Raw genomic sequence first — 13211 nt, 5'->3', positions numbered from 1 at the left:
ATTTCATGGGACCTGGGACAGTACCTGATAAACAATGTGTGTAGATATAGGTGTGTGTGTGTGTGTGTAAAACAGGAAAAATAAAAGATATGAAAATCCATCTACCAGTTCAGATCCAATGACATTATCAAATTAGTTAATCTAGACAAATAAGATACTTTTGATTTCTAGAGCTCTTAGAATTTCTAATAGTGAATAAGAGGTTGTAGAAACAGGATCCATGTAAGAGTTTCAATAAAATGATCAGCAGTTACATAAAATATGGCATTCTATTAGTAGTTGTTCATGCATAGATCTGATATGTAGCATGAGAAGCTCCCAGCAGGAGAAGAGCTAACATCACCTGCAGTGAGACTTATAAGTAAACACTGGGGAGGTTTGTACAAGTTTGGAGTTTGGATACAAATAGGGGGTGGGGCAAAGGATGGTTTAAAGATTTGTTAAGTGGCTCTTAGTTGGTTTGTCACAACAGTCAAGTCTAACAAAGAAACAAGAGACACTGGAATGAAAGGCATCGTCTTAATTCTAAATGCCTAGTTTAGAGAAAGCTGCTCTCGAGGAGGGCCCAGGTTCGATTCTCAGTACCCACATGGCTGCTCGCCACCACCTCTATCTAAGGAATCTTTCTGCTACTCCCTCTGGCCTGCTCAGGTACACACATGATACACAGACATGTGTGCAGCCGAAGGACATACAATAAGTGAACCTTTACAAAACTACACCTGCTTTATAACAGGGATCAGTATGAAAAGGGAAAAGCTACTGAAATAATGACAGTTCCACTGAGGACTCAAAGAAGAATCAATTTACAGTGGAGTTATAAAGTCCGCTGTGCAGTAGACACAGTGTTTTGAAGTGTGGCAAGTCCTCTGTAGTGGTGGTGTGCATCAGAAATTTAATTTCCTCAGGGCAGATATCCTACTTTAGAAAACAAATGCGTAACAGTTAGGCTCTAGAATCCCCACATTTATAGATAAAGTTTATAAACCTCATATTTAACCATCAATAAACTCATTGAATACTAAAGGCTGCTATGTCTTGAAGATGAGGAAAGAGAAGCATTATTTCCGAGCAGCTAGTCACGAAGTTAAGAATACACTCCATAAAGCCAAGTGAGTGTGTCAACCAGAAAGAAAATACTCATTAGTAAAAGTGATGCTGATTCCAGGGGATTTTCTCCTGGACTAAAGTGCTGAGGTCCAGTAGAAAACAGAGAAAGATTAACCTGTGTTGAGCCCCAAGGAAGGAGAGGGATACAGGAATGGTGCATGATGGTGCCACTGTCGGGGAGCTGGAAATGGGCAGCAGCAGAGCAGGAGTGGGGGCATCTGCAGAGGGGACAGTCTTTCTAATTCCTTCAGTCCGGTCATCATAGGTGTTCTGTAGTTGAAACACAGAACACGGAGGCTTCAGACGGCAGACATTGTTGGCCTGTAGTAGAATCTTCTGTGTCAAACTATGTTCCTGACGCACAGCAGATAGGTTACACTTACGGATATGCGTCGGTTAACTGTGAAATCTTCAAAACCCTTTGGATTTTATAATTGTAGAGATAAGGGATTGTAGAATCAGTTCAAGGATGCTAGTCTATGATTCCTTAGCTCATTGGTCAATTCTGTGTCTGGAAAATATGACCTCTGGGGGTCGTCTGGGGGTCCTAGGTGATGAGTAATCTGTAGCTGGATGGGTACAGACGGTGCATGCTTCTGTGTGAGGATGGGGTTGGGGCATTCCCTGGAAAACCAGGAAGGAAGGAAGGAATGTTGATGGCAGTCTTTACTGTTGCTGTCACCAACAGAAATGTGGAGAAAGAAAAACAGTGACTGATACTGTTTGCAGAAAGCATGCTTGGACGAAGTCTGTGTGAGTTGGGGACACAACTCAATGGTAGTATAGCTGTGTGCATGATAAGCCCTGGATTCAGTAAAAGGGACCTGGCTTCTGTGGGTAATCGGAAAGCAATAGCAGAAAGAACACAAAGTCTCTCTCTTCCCCACAGTTTCACCTAAAGCAGAGGGTTCACTACCTTCTGGTTTTCCTTTTCCTCAACTTGGCTTCTCACTCCAAACAGACAGCACAAAGAGTGTGTGTGTGTGTGTGTGTGTGTGTGTGTGTGTGTGTGTGTGTGTGTACACCTCTGGCCAGTGTCAAGAGGGACAGCTCTCCCTGAAATGTCTGATGGAGAGTGAGTGTGGCAAAAAGTCTTAGTGAGGCTATCACACCAACCTGTGGACAGGTGAAAGGTTCAGAGCCTTTCTCCTCATAGTAAGCAGTGCCCTGTCACCATGGTGGTTTTGATCTTTCATGGAAAGTCACCATTGTTCCCTTCAGGGGCTTCCAGCTGGGTCCTTGGGTTCAGTTATCACTTGGAGAAGGTCTGTCACTATGAAACAAGAGGATAGGCAAGGTAGAAGAAATGGATCATCTCTTTTCTGGCAAGTTAAGCCCTAAAAAGCTCAAAGAGGGTTGAGAGGGTCACTGACTGAGGTGGGAGTTCCTTTCGATTTATGAAAAAGAGGTGAGACTATCAGCTAAGGTGGGGAGCAGTTGGTCAGCACTGGCCATTTAAGGGACATTCTTTCACTATTTGCCCTTTATATTATAGGAGCTCTTCTAAGAGACAGGCCAGGGGGTGTATGCTCAAAGGAACATCATCATTGCAGTCTCTGTAGTAATGGGAACAGGATATGAGTGGGTCTCCTCTCTCTCTCTCTCCCTCTCTCTCTCTCTCTCTCTCTCTCTCTCTCTCTCTCTCTCTCTCTCCTTCTCCTCCTCATTTTTCTGATCTTGAATCATCTGGTCTAGTTGGGTCAATAGTCTTGAACTTACTGAAATGACTAACTCTCACCATTGCTGGAGGGTTTTGGATCAGGTTCATACTTCACTTGACTTTCTCACCAATATAGTGGGCTGTAGTCTAAAGCACTCTTCCCTCTTCCGCACACTGAAAAGAAATCTCGAGACAATCAGAAGGTTCCTCAGCCCGGATCCTAGCATCCAGGGACAGCATCTATTCATCTGCTTAGAAGGATTCATAATAATAATTTTTAATAAAGTCATGAATGATCAGAGTTGAGACAAAAATCTGCACTCAGTTTGGTTGTAAATTAGGTCATAGGGACATAAAATAATACTCCGGCAACTCAGAGAGTAGATGGTTCTTACTCACTCCCTCTTGGGAAAACTTTGAGTCATCGTATTTTAGGCTCTGGGAGTGAAACGGAAACATGGCTGGGGCTATTTAGAAAAGCAGAGAAGAATGTTACCAAGGGGAAAGAAACATGTGGTCAAAAGCACCTTCAATGAGAAAAATGAAATGAATTTGTTTTCTCACAAGGAACTGCGTACACAAGACAAACCAGTGGCTACAAGGAAAGACAAATAGACACATAGACAATGCAAGGGTTTGGGTTGTTTCTGTTTCAGTTTTTAAAAAGTGATTTGTTTATTTTTATTTTGTGTGTGCTGACATGTATGGCTGGGTGACGGTGTCAGATCTCCTGGGACTAGAGTCACAGGCAGGTGTGAGCCACCACGTGGGTGCTGGGAATTGAACCCGGGGTCTCTGGAAGAGCAGTCAGTGGTCTTAACTACTGAGCCATCTCTCCAGCCCCAGGCAACACAGATTTCTAGAAGGGTGATCATACCTGTCAATGTCTCACACGCTACCGGGCTTTGGTAGCAACGGTTTACATGCCAATCACCAGACCTTAAGGTGTTTCTGCCCACTGATGTCACACAGTTACATCTTCATGACCCTCTTTACCCAAGTCTTAGAGCCGTGAAGTGATTTGTGCGAGGCTACACGAAGCAGGCTGGGGACTCGAACTAGATGCTCTGACCCCAAAGGCCTCCGGCGTTCAGTTAGATCAATGCCCCACAGTTGGTGGGTATGCGTTTGGTCAGATGAAGACTTACCTCTCTGAATGTCTGTGCTCTGTTACTAGCTCACTGTTTACGTCCAGCCCAACCAAAAGCAAACAGCAGAGTATGCGGCAAACATAACCAAAGCTGTGTTTGACTTCTTTGAAGACTACTTCGCTATGGAGTATTCTCTTCCGAAACTGGGTGAGAAAATACTTTCAATTCCTCCTTTCAAGTAGCCTTTGGGTTTGTTTTGTTTTGTCTTTTTTTTTTTTTTTTTTTTTTTAGTTACCCTAGTGTGTCTAGCTATATTACCATTAATTACTGATCATCTCTGAGCCTTTTTAGTATGTGCCTGCACTTCTTGTCTGAAGCTAACTACAAGCTCAAAGATCCATACCGGAGTCTTTCAAAAATAATAGTCACTCTCTCCTCTGATATGATGAAGATCTAATCTTTGATTTGGAAAGTGACTCCTGCAGAGCTTACTCGCAGTGGGGCCAGAACAGCCACCTCCGTCATTTGATTTAAAAATCAGGTCTCCTCCAACAGTTTGCATGCATGACACTCCTAAGGAAGTTGGAAAACAGTAAGGGTCAGTGATGTTGTAAGAGGCCCGTGTGCTTCCAACCCGACCCTTGTTGTGCAAGACTTTTCAGCCCTGGGAATGAAATACTGAAGCTCCTTCCAGAGTTTTCTTTTCTTCAATGTGAAGAGAAATACATTTTTGGGGGTAAAATGCAAAGAAAGCCATATTCTGGTGTATGGACAAGGCTATCTCTGTCAACAGCACAAACAAGCTTGAGTGACTTGAACAAAGTTGTAACTGTAAGACCGACCCTTGGAGACACTTCTAGGGAAGACATTAAGAGAACCAATCAACTGCCTGTTCTGTGGAGGTGCCTATCTTTAATCCCAGAATTTGGGAGGCAGAGGCAGGTGGATCTGAGTTCAAGGCCAGCCTAGTTTATGGAGGGAGTTCCAGGATAGCCAGGGCTACATAGAGAATCCTTGTCTTGGAGAAAGACTACAGACAGAGACAGAGAGAGACAGAAAGAGTCACAGAGAGATACGTGGAGAGACAGAAAGAGAGAGACAACCAAGAGTCCACTTCCTTATCAAGTACTTACCAACCTAATAAATCCTGTGGAAGGCAGAGGACATGGCACACGTCCACACACACCTCATTTTCATTTCAATGGCTTTGTATCACTTATCAATTATGAGGGGAGACAGAAAGACAGTAGCTTTTCACCAGAGTTAGAAGGAAAATTCTGGATGTTTCAGGAACCGATTGCAGAGTTCATTGTCTTTGTCTCACTCCATGTGGTCATGGTGACCCCAGATGCAGAGCTCACACCAGTGTCTCTCTTCCTCCCCTTCTTGTCTTCCCTTCCCCTCTGCTTCCCTGTGCATCGTCAACACTTTCAGAATTAGCTGTAAGGTAGAGCCTTCGGAAATGGTGTCCTCACGTACGTCAAGAGGTAATCGAATTGACATTGATTAATTATAATGTCTGTGTTCACTAGAGAAGAGATTACTTTCATTTGCTCAAGGATGTGTGCAAATTATACTTTCCAACATTGTGAAAAATGTTGCCTATGGGGGCAATACTTTCCCAAGCTTTAGGGATATTCTTATGCCATAGTGACCAACCCCTGGAATGAGAATATCATGAGAAGAAAATCACTACTATTACCTTGATTTTTAATGAAGATATATATCTTTTATTCTTTTACACAGATCCTTAAGAAATTTTTATTTTAACCAGAAAGGCCCCCTTCTGACATGTTAGAATGAAATTTCACTTATTTGAAATTTGGGTTCTCATTTAGTAGTAATAAAATTCCATTCAGGTTTTAGTTCATTAGCTGAGGGAGCTGTATTTCCCACTAATCAATACTCTTCCTGTTTGCTCAACACTGCCTCTTCTCGATTTTATTAGATACCATATCTATTATTATAGCATATATCACATATCAATGTTATATATTTTTATATTATTAGATATTATATTTAAAATCCAGAGAAAAATACAGAAATTCCTGTGACCTGGATCAAAAACATTAACTTATTTAAAATATAAAAGAAGACGGCAAAGGGAAGGGAAGGGGAAAGAGGATTAGATAGTCAGAGAATCAAACCGTCCTTACATTGTACATCATTGGAGGGGATGGGGTTTCCAAGTCTGTGTCCTTGACATGCAAATTGTCTCTGTGAACTGACAAGCTCTGTCTTCTCATCTCATAAAAGACATCATTCCTTTTTTTCCCTAACACTGTATCCCCCAAACAGATGCTGTTTATAACCAAGGTCATAAATAAGGGATGGAGAAAACTAATAAAAAATGAAGTACTGTACAGAGAAGAAAAGACGTAAAACCCTACAGGCTTCGAATAAAAGAGCAGTCACGTGATCCTTAAGAAAAAAAGGGAAGACAGGGAGGGCTGACACATTGAAGTCCGGAGGCAGCAGGAACTTCTCCGTGGGAATGTTGAGTGTATTAGGGCCGAATGTTTGCGCAAATGGTTCCTGCTTCTCACTCTGAAACATTATTTTTAGCCTTAAAAAAGCCAACCGAAGGACTTAATTTGGTAAGAAGCACTGTGAACAAGTGGAAAGAATGTATTTCTCACTGCTCTGTCTTTTTCCGTAGATAAAATTGCTATTCCAGATTTTGGCACCGGCGCCATGGAAAACTGGGGACTTGTCACTTACCGAGAAACAAACCTGCTTTATGACCCCCTGCTATCGGCCTCATCCAACCAGCAGAGAGTAGCCAGCGTGGTTGCCCACGAGCTCGTGCACCAGGTAGAGAGGGGCCCCCGAAGCAAATCTACTTCCTTTTTAAAACTGGCCTCTTCCACAGCAGTCATAAAAGTATGGATGAGCACAGAGAAATAAGACATCCCGTGTCAAAGTCAGTCTAAATGCTAACTAACGTTTAACTGTGCAGAAACTTTCCAGGGGTTCTCAACCTGTGGGTCATTGCCCTGTGGATGTCAAATGACCCTTTCACAGGGCTCCCCCGAGACCATCAGAAAACACAGATATGTATCTTATGATTCATAGCAGTAGCAACATTAGAGCTACAAAGTAGCAACAAACATAATTTTATGGTTTGGGGTCACCACACCACAACCCGTGGAACTGTATTAAAGGGTCGCAGCATTAGGAAGGCTGAGAACTACTGCTTTAGACCGTTTTGAGTTTAATAAAAACACAAGGGGGGGGGGGGCTGGAGACATGGCTCAGTGGTTAAGAGCACTGACTGCTCTTCCAGAGGTCCTGAGTTCAATTCCCAGCCACCACGTGGTGGCTCACAGCCATCTGTAATGGGATCTGATGTCATCTTCTGGTGTGTCTGAAGACAGTGACAGTGTACTTACATACATAAAATAAATAAATCTTTAACAAAAAACACAAGAGGCCTTCCTATAACACTGTATATTCCTTAAAATATGGGAATGAACTGGAGAATTCAACATTCCTCGAATCAAGATAAAGTAGGAAATACATGTTAGGTACAACGGTGACTCCTCTGTGTCAGGTACAAATCCATGCTGTGAAATTTCCTACACAGCTCTCTACCACGAGAATAAGCATCTTAACTACTTCCTCCTGGCTTCTCATTTCAGTGGTTTGGAAATATCGTGACCATGGACTGGTGGGACGACTTGTGGCTAAATGAAGGATTTGCTTCGTTCTTCGAGTTCTTGGGAGTAAACCACGCAGAAGCAGACTGGCAGATGGTGAGTTCTAAACATACTCTCTGAGTCGCTTTTCTTTGTGGAAACTCGACTGAAACCTTTGACAATGGTCTACGATCAGGGTCAAATTTAACGGTGGTCTTGGATAGTAGACTGTGAGGGCAGATGGGAGCCAGTGACTTCTGAGCTGTTCTTTGCCAAGAGCCTTTACCTGGTCACGGAGGCAGTAGGGAGCCATAGACAGACACCTGGAAGAATCGGGAAGTCAAGGGAGAAAGTATAGATAACACCCGCCTTAAATTTCCAGGAAGTAGAGTGTCAGCTTTTCCAAAGTCTTATTTAATAAGCTGTTTGAATTGAGCAGGTTGCTGGAAGGTGGTGAAGAGGTAAAAGTTTAGCAGTCAGGCACAAGCTCATATCCTAAATACGTCACCTCTTAGATACACAGCAGGAAGCTTGGCCGTGAGCCAGGTGCACGGTCTTCTCTGGGTCAGGTCTCCTTTAACGTCCAAAGAGACCAGTGTTCTGTATCAAGTAAGCGTCCAAGTTCCCAAACCGTAGGCATAGTGAACGTTCTCACAGTGTGCCTTCAATGGAGCTAGAATAAAAATTTCCAGCAATGGTACAGAATTTTCTTTAGGAAAATTAAGCCGTTTCTGTTTGTATTTAGATCATGTAAGTATTCGTCTCTGGCTGTACATACACACGTATGTACTCTCCATAGATGTAAATGGAGAGTGCCGTGAAGCGTGTAGAATACTGCCCTCTGCTGGACTGTTTTTGATACTGAGTAACTTCCCTCATCTGCATCCCTTTAAACAGAGGTGGACATAAGAACTACCTCATCTGGTTGTGGTAAAGGGGAACAGCAACAAAGCACATTCAAAGGGCTTAGCCTTCCACGTGAATTTGATAAAGATATAGCGAGACTTCTCAACTTAGAGTTGTTTTTAATTTTTCTCTGACTTCCGAAAGTATTTTTAAATGACCTCTAAATTTCACTGCCTTCTAAGTGTCACAGAAAGACTACTAAAAGGCGAGTTTGAAAATAAAAGACAGCACCATCCAATGGAAGTTTAACTTCCTTGGGGCTCCAAAAAATCTATAACTTTTTCTTTTTCACCTTTAAAAAGGTTTTTTTTTTCTGTTTCCTGCCTCTTCCCTCCATCTACCCCACTGCTCCACTTTCCTTCACAATTTTATGTCCTTATAAAAATGAGCAAAAACGAAGGAACAAACCCAAAGCACTCAGGTATAGGACCAGCTACTGGAACAAGGGTAACAAGGACCACATTTCTGCAGAAAGCAGACTCTTCCTCCGCATAGCCATTGATTACTAATAGCTCCTTTGGTAGGGGTGGGGCAGCGTAACCTCTCCTCCATCCATGCTGGGAGTTTGGCTGGCTTGATCTTGTACATGTAGTCACAGCTAAATTTTTTTAAAGCAATTGTTGAAAATCCCTCTCCCACCCCCCTTCTTGAATGCACAGAGATCTGCCCACCTCCGCCTCCAGGGCGCTGAGATTAAAGGCGTGTGCCAACCAAGCCTGGCTCTTGGAAAACCTATCTTTTACACTAAATACTTGCATTTCCTTAACCTTCTTTGAAAGGTGGGGAAACTGCTCTGCAAGGTCGAGTCTTCGCACATTCATTTACACCAGGGTTCTTCCACCCTAGAGCTATTAACATTTAGGACAATGCTTGCATCCATGGGCTGTCCTATGCGCTGGAGGACATTAGCCAGTTCCTGTCACACTATCTACTGCTGGCACCCCTGTCCCAGTTATGACAAAGGCTAGGAATAGAGGTAAGAATAAATAAGTATACATCTCCAGTTGTCAATCATCATTCCAGTAAACATTGATGGCATCATAATTTTTTTGAAAATAAATTACACGACGGGCAAATTATTTTATCTTTTACTTTTTCTATTAAAGTACTTTTGACTCTCTACCTCGGTGGTCAGTGTTCATGATGACCCCGAGAGGTGACATCATTCCCATTTCCCAGACAAGAAAACTTGAGACATTTGGTTCGGTTTAAAGTGCAGAGCAGTAAGAATTAAAGAACAAGGACTGGAATCAGTGTGGAGAAGTTTTTCGCACAGGATTCATTTGAAGACCTAGAGACCTCGTTACATAATCTGAGTCATTTCCCTTCCTCTCCCACAGTTTCGAATACATAGAATATTATAAAATAGAAAGCCATCCGGGGGAAGTGCTATCTTTCTTTGCCTTCTGCAATTTCAGCTCAGTCAGGTGCTGCTTGAAGACGTGCTACCTGTGCAGGAGGATGACTCCCTGATGTCCTCACATCCGGTGGTTGTCACGGTGTCTACTCCAGCTGAAATAACGTCTGTGTTCGATGGAATATCATACAGCAAGGTAAGAGATACATGGCGTTGGTTTCAAGCATCTTTTTTTTTTAAACTGATTTTTAGTCCATGTCTAAAATTTTGTTTTTAAAAAGAAATGATTAGATTTCATTGTGAGGGCTGGAAAACAGGTGAGAACACAGCGGGGGCTAAATATTAAATAGGTGGTATTTTGCAGGTGAAGGACTCAATGTTGATCATTGATACAGGATTTAGGAATTAATTTTCTAATTTTTTCACTTCTGTTTAAAGCAACTTCATTCTGATAATTCAGCAATTACACCCTAAACACCTAATGTACTTTTTTTAAAATGTATTTTGTGGGAGCATGGCCACAGATGCACATGGTGAGGGAGGACAGCCTCTTGCCTTTCATCCTGTGGAATTGGAGGTTTGGACTCAGGTTGTGAGGCTTGGCAGCAAGCTCCTCTACCCACTAACCATCCTACCAGTCCTTACCTTGATTTTTTTTTTTTAAATTATGTCTTACTTTTCTGCTCTGTGGCCAGCGGGGACAGCCAACTAACTGTATGGGCATTTCTAACAGGAGAAAACTTTGGTGTTTAGAACAAACATTCAAATGCAGCCTGATTGGAGGGAAAAACCTTCATCCTGTGTGTGTGTGTGTGTGTGTGTGTGTGTGTGTGTGTGTGTGTGTAGAGAGAGAGAGAGAGGCGGTTGTGTTTGTGTTTTGTAGGCAAGTCATTTTTTAGCCAGTAAACCTAGATGAGATGCTGCTAGGAATGTCAAACTCTAGCTTCTGTGACACTCTCTCTCACGATGCCTCTTCCACACATGTTTCATACTTATACTAGTATAATTTAACTCTATATATTAAGTGTATAGCTTTCTATCTTGGGTCCTCACAAGCCAGCCATTGTATTAAGTGACTGAAACACTGCTTTTATAGTGGATGAACACTGACATGGTTGTCTTTATAATTATTAAAATGATATTTATCAAAATCAGCCTAAGGGAAAACAGTTGCTGTGTGAAGGTCGCCAACACTACAATTTTCAGCGTCCCTCTCATCCCTGTGGCATTTTTTCAGCCTTCTCTTAAATGATTGATTATCTGTCCTAGGAATGCACAACGGAATGCTCAGATTCAGTTCTCTAAGTCCTGGATATGACAGGGGCTTAAAATAGTGTCAGAAAGAAATATGTTCCTAAGTCTTATTCTTATTGTGTCCAAATGCAATTTAAAATACTTGGGAAGTTGTAGTAGAAATGACTAAGTGGGAAGGCAATATATTCATGTTTATTAGTTGAAAACTGATATAAAAATCGTACAAGTAGTGTGTCTTAGTATTAACCAACACGGAAGAAGCTGGAAATCAGGGCATGTGTCAGATTCTTGAGATCTATAAAACCAAATGAAACCAGCTACACATTTGACATAAAATGGTTTTGTGTCTACATTACCTATCTATTCATACTATATTATTTAGGGAGCTATTTTATATTTCCTTTCAAAAATATACTTACTATTTCTTATGTGGTGATATACCTATTAATTTGTCAGAATTTCACCTTGAATTAGTGCTTTAGCCAAGAACGTGCGGTGAGGACCATTTCTGTTTCTTTCATTAACAAAGCGCCACCTGCTGGCTCATTTGAGGAAGTGCAATAACCATTTATGCCTCGAGTCACTGGATGGCAATTTGAGCAATTTCCCTTTACCACTTAGATATTTAAAAACAGATACATGGAAGGGACTCTCTCTCTGTCTCTCTCTCTCTCTCTCTCTCTCTCTCTCTCTCTCTCTGTCTCTCTCTCTCTGTCTCTCTCTCTCTGTCTCTCTCTCTCTCTCTCTCTCTCTCTCTCTCTCTCTCTCTCTCCCTCTCTGTATGTGTTTGCTTGTTTTACCCTGAATCATAGCACAGTAACTATGTAATTCATCAGGATGATCTTCAAGAAACACTGGAATACAATCATGGAACGTTGCAGTAATGCTCACTGATACTGTTCCTTACAGTCTCATTAATTTAATTGGTCTCTTTTTTCCATCCCAGGGAGCTTCTATCCTGAGAATGCTTCAAGACTGGATAACACCAGAGAAATTCCAAAAGGGGTGTCAGGTAGGATCGATTTTTTTTTTTTTTTGGTGGTAGCAAAAGTAAGCCATACTGATATGTAGGTGACAATTGCAGCTGGCTGACTAAGGAAAATTGCTTTTTTACTTTTCATGAACATGAACAGATAAGCAAGAGATAAAATGTGATAAAAGATAAAGGGTGGCTTTACATCAGGTTAAGGCTCTACAGTGTATCTGCAGTGGTCATTCACCAGAAATGTCACTGGGAAATTCAAGTGGATTACTTAGTGATTCTGGATACTCTTTACATATGTGGATACCCTTTACATGTGCAGATACTTTTTACATGTGTAGATTCCTTTTACATGTGTGGATACTTTTTACATGTATGGATACTCTTTACATGTGCAGATACTTTTTACATGTGTGGATACCTTTTACAGGTGTGGATACTCTTTACATGGCTGGGGCTGCAATGAAAAGATAGCTTAGGGGCTGGAGAGATGACTCAGTGGTTAAGAGGGCTGATTGCTCTTCCAGAGGTCCTGAGTTCAGATCCCAGCAACCACATGGTGGCTCACAACCATCTGTAATGAGGTCTGATGCCCTCTTCTGGTGTGTCTGAAGACAGCAACAGTGTACTCATATACATTAAATAAATAAATCTTAAAAAAAAACAAAAAAAAGAAAAGATAGCTTAGACCAGGTGGCTTTAAAAAAAGAAACTTATTTTTCCACAACAGTGGTAAAGTCCAGGGTCAAGGTGCTGCATTTCAGTTGCTGGTGAGGATCCTCTTGTCTTGGGGGCAGTCTCCTACGTTCTCATGAGGCACAGGGGACAAATATTCCTGTATCTTTTGTAAGAACATGGGTCTCACTGTGCAGTCCCTTTCTCATTACCTCATGCCAACCAGAATCATATCTTATAAAGTCAGTGAATACAGATACCTTGGTCCCTTTGGGAAGATGCATAAGAATTCATAACTTGTCACTCCACTGGACATTCCAGTTCATGTTTGTTCTTCTAGAATGCCCTATGCCAATCATCTCAGGTTGGTGTCGCCTGCTCTTTATTGAAGTTACTATAATGTGTCCTTATAACTGCCCCATCTTCTAGATGGGCTCGTTTCAACCTGGGAATATCCTCGCTGATTCCCTTCCCTCTCCAGCTTCCACTGTGATAGCCCAGGGTTTGATACAGCCCATATGGCACAAATTTTTACACA

At 41.9% G+C, this 13211-nt stretch overlaps 1 protein-coding gene across 1 annotated transcript in view; it reads left to right on the top strand.

Annotated features, from left to right (window-relative positions):
- The window catches only part of Enpep (glutamyl aminopeptidase), a 69961-nt gene that overhangs the window by 18913 nt on the left and 37837 nt on the right, over positions 1-13211 (top strand). Inside the window, 5 exon segments of the mRNA NM_022251.2 lie at positions 3948-4068; positions 6521-6675; positions 7503-7616; positions 9824-9958; positions 11963-12028. Coding sequence (NP_071587.2) covers positions 3948-4068; positions 6521-6675; positions 7503-7616; positions 9824-9958; positions 11963-12028 — 591 coding nt within the window.

The sequence above is a fragment of the Rattus norvegicus genome, chromosome 2, assembly GCF_036323735.1.
Source record: "Rattus norvegicus strain BN/NHsdMcwi chromosome 2, GRCr8, whole genome shotgun sequence".
Lineage (NCBI taxonomy): Eukaryota > Metazoa > Chordata > Mammalia > Rodentia > Muridae > Rattus > Rattus norvegicus.
The sequence above is the reverse complement of the archived record's forward strand: the minus strand, read 5'-3'. Positions and strand labels throughout refer to the sequence as shown.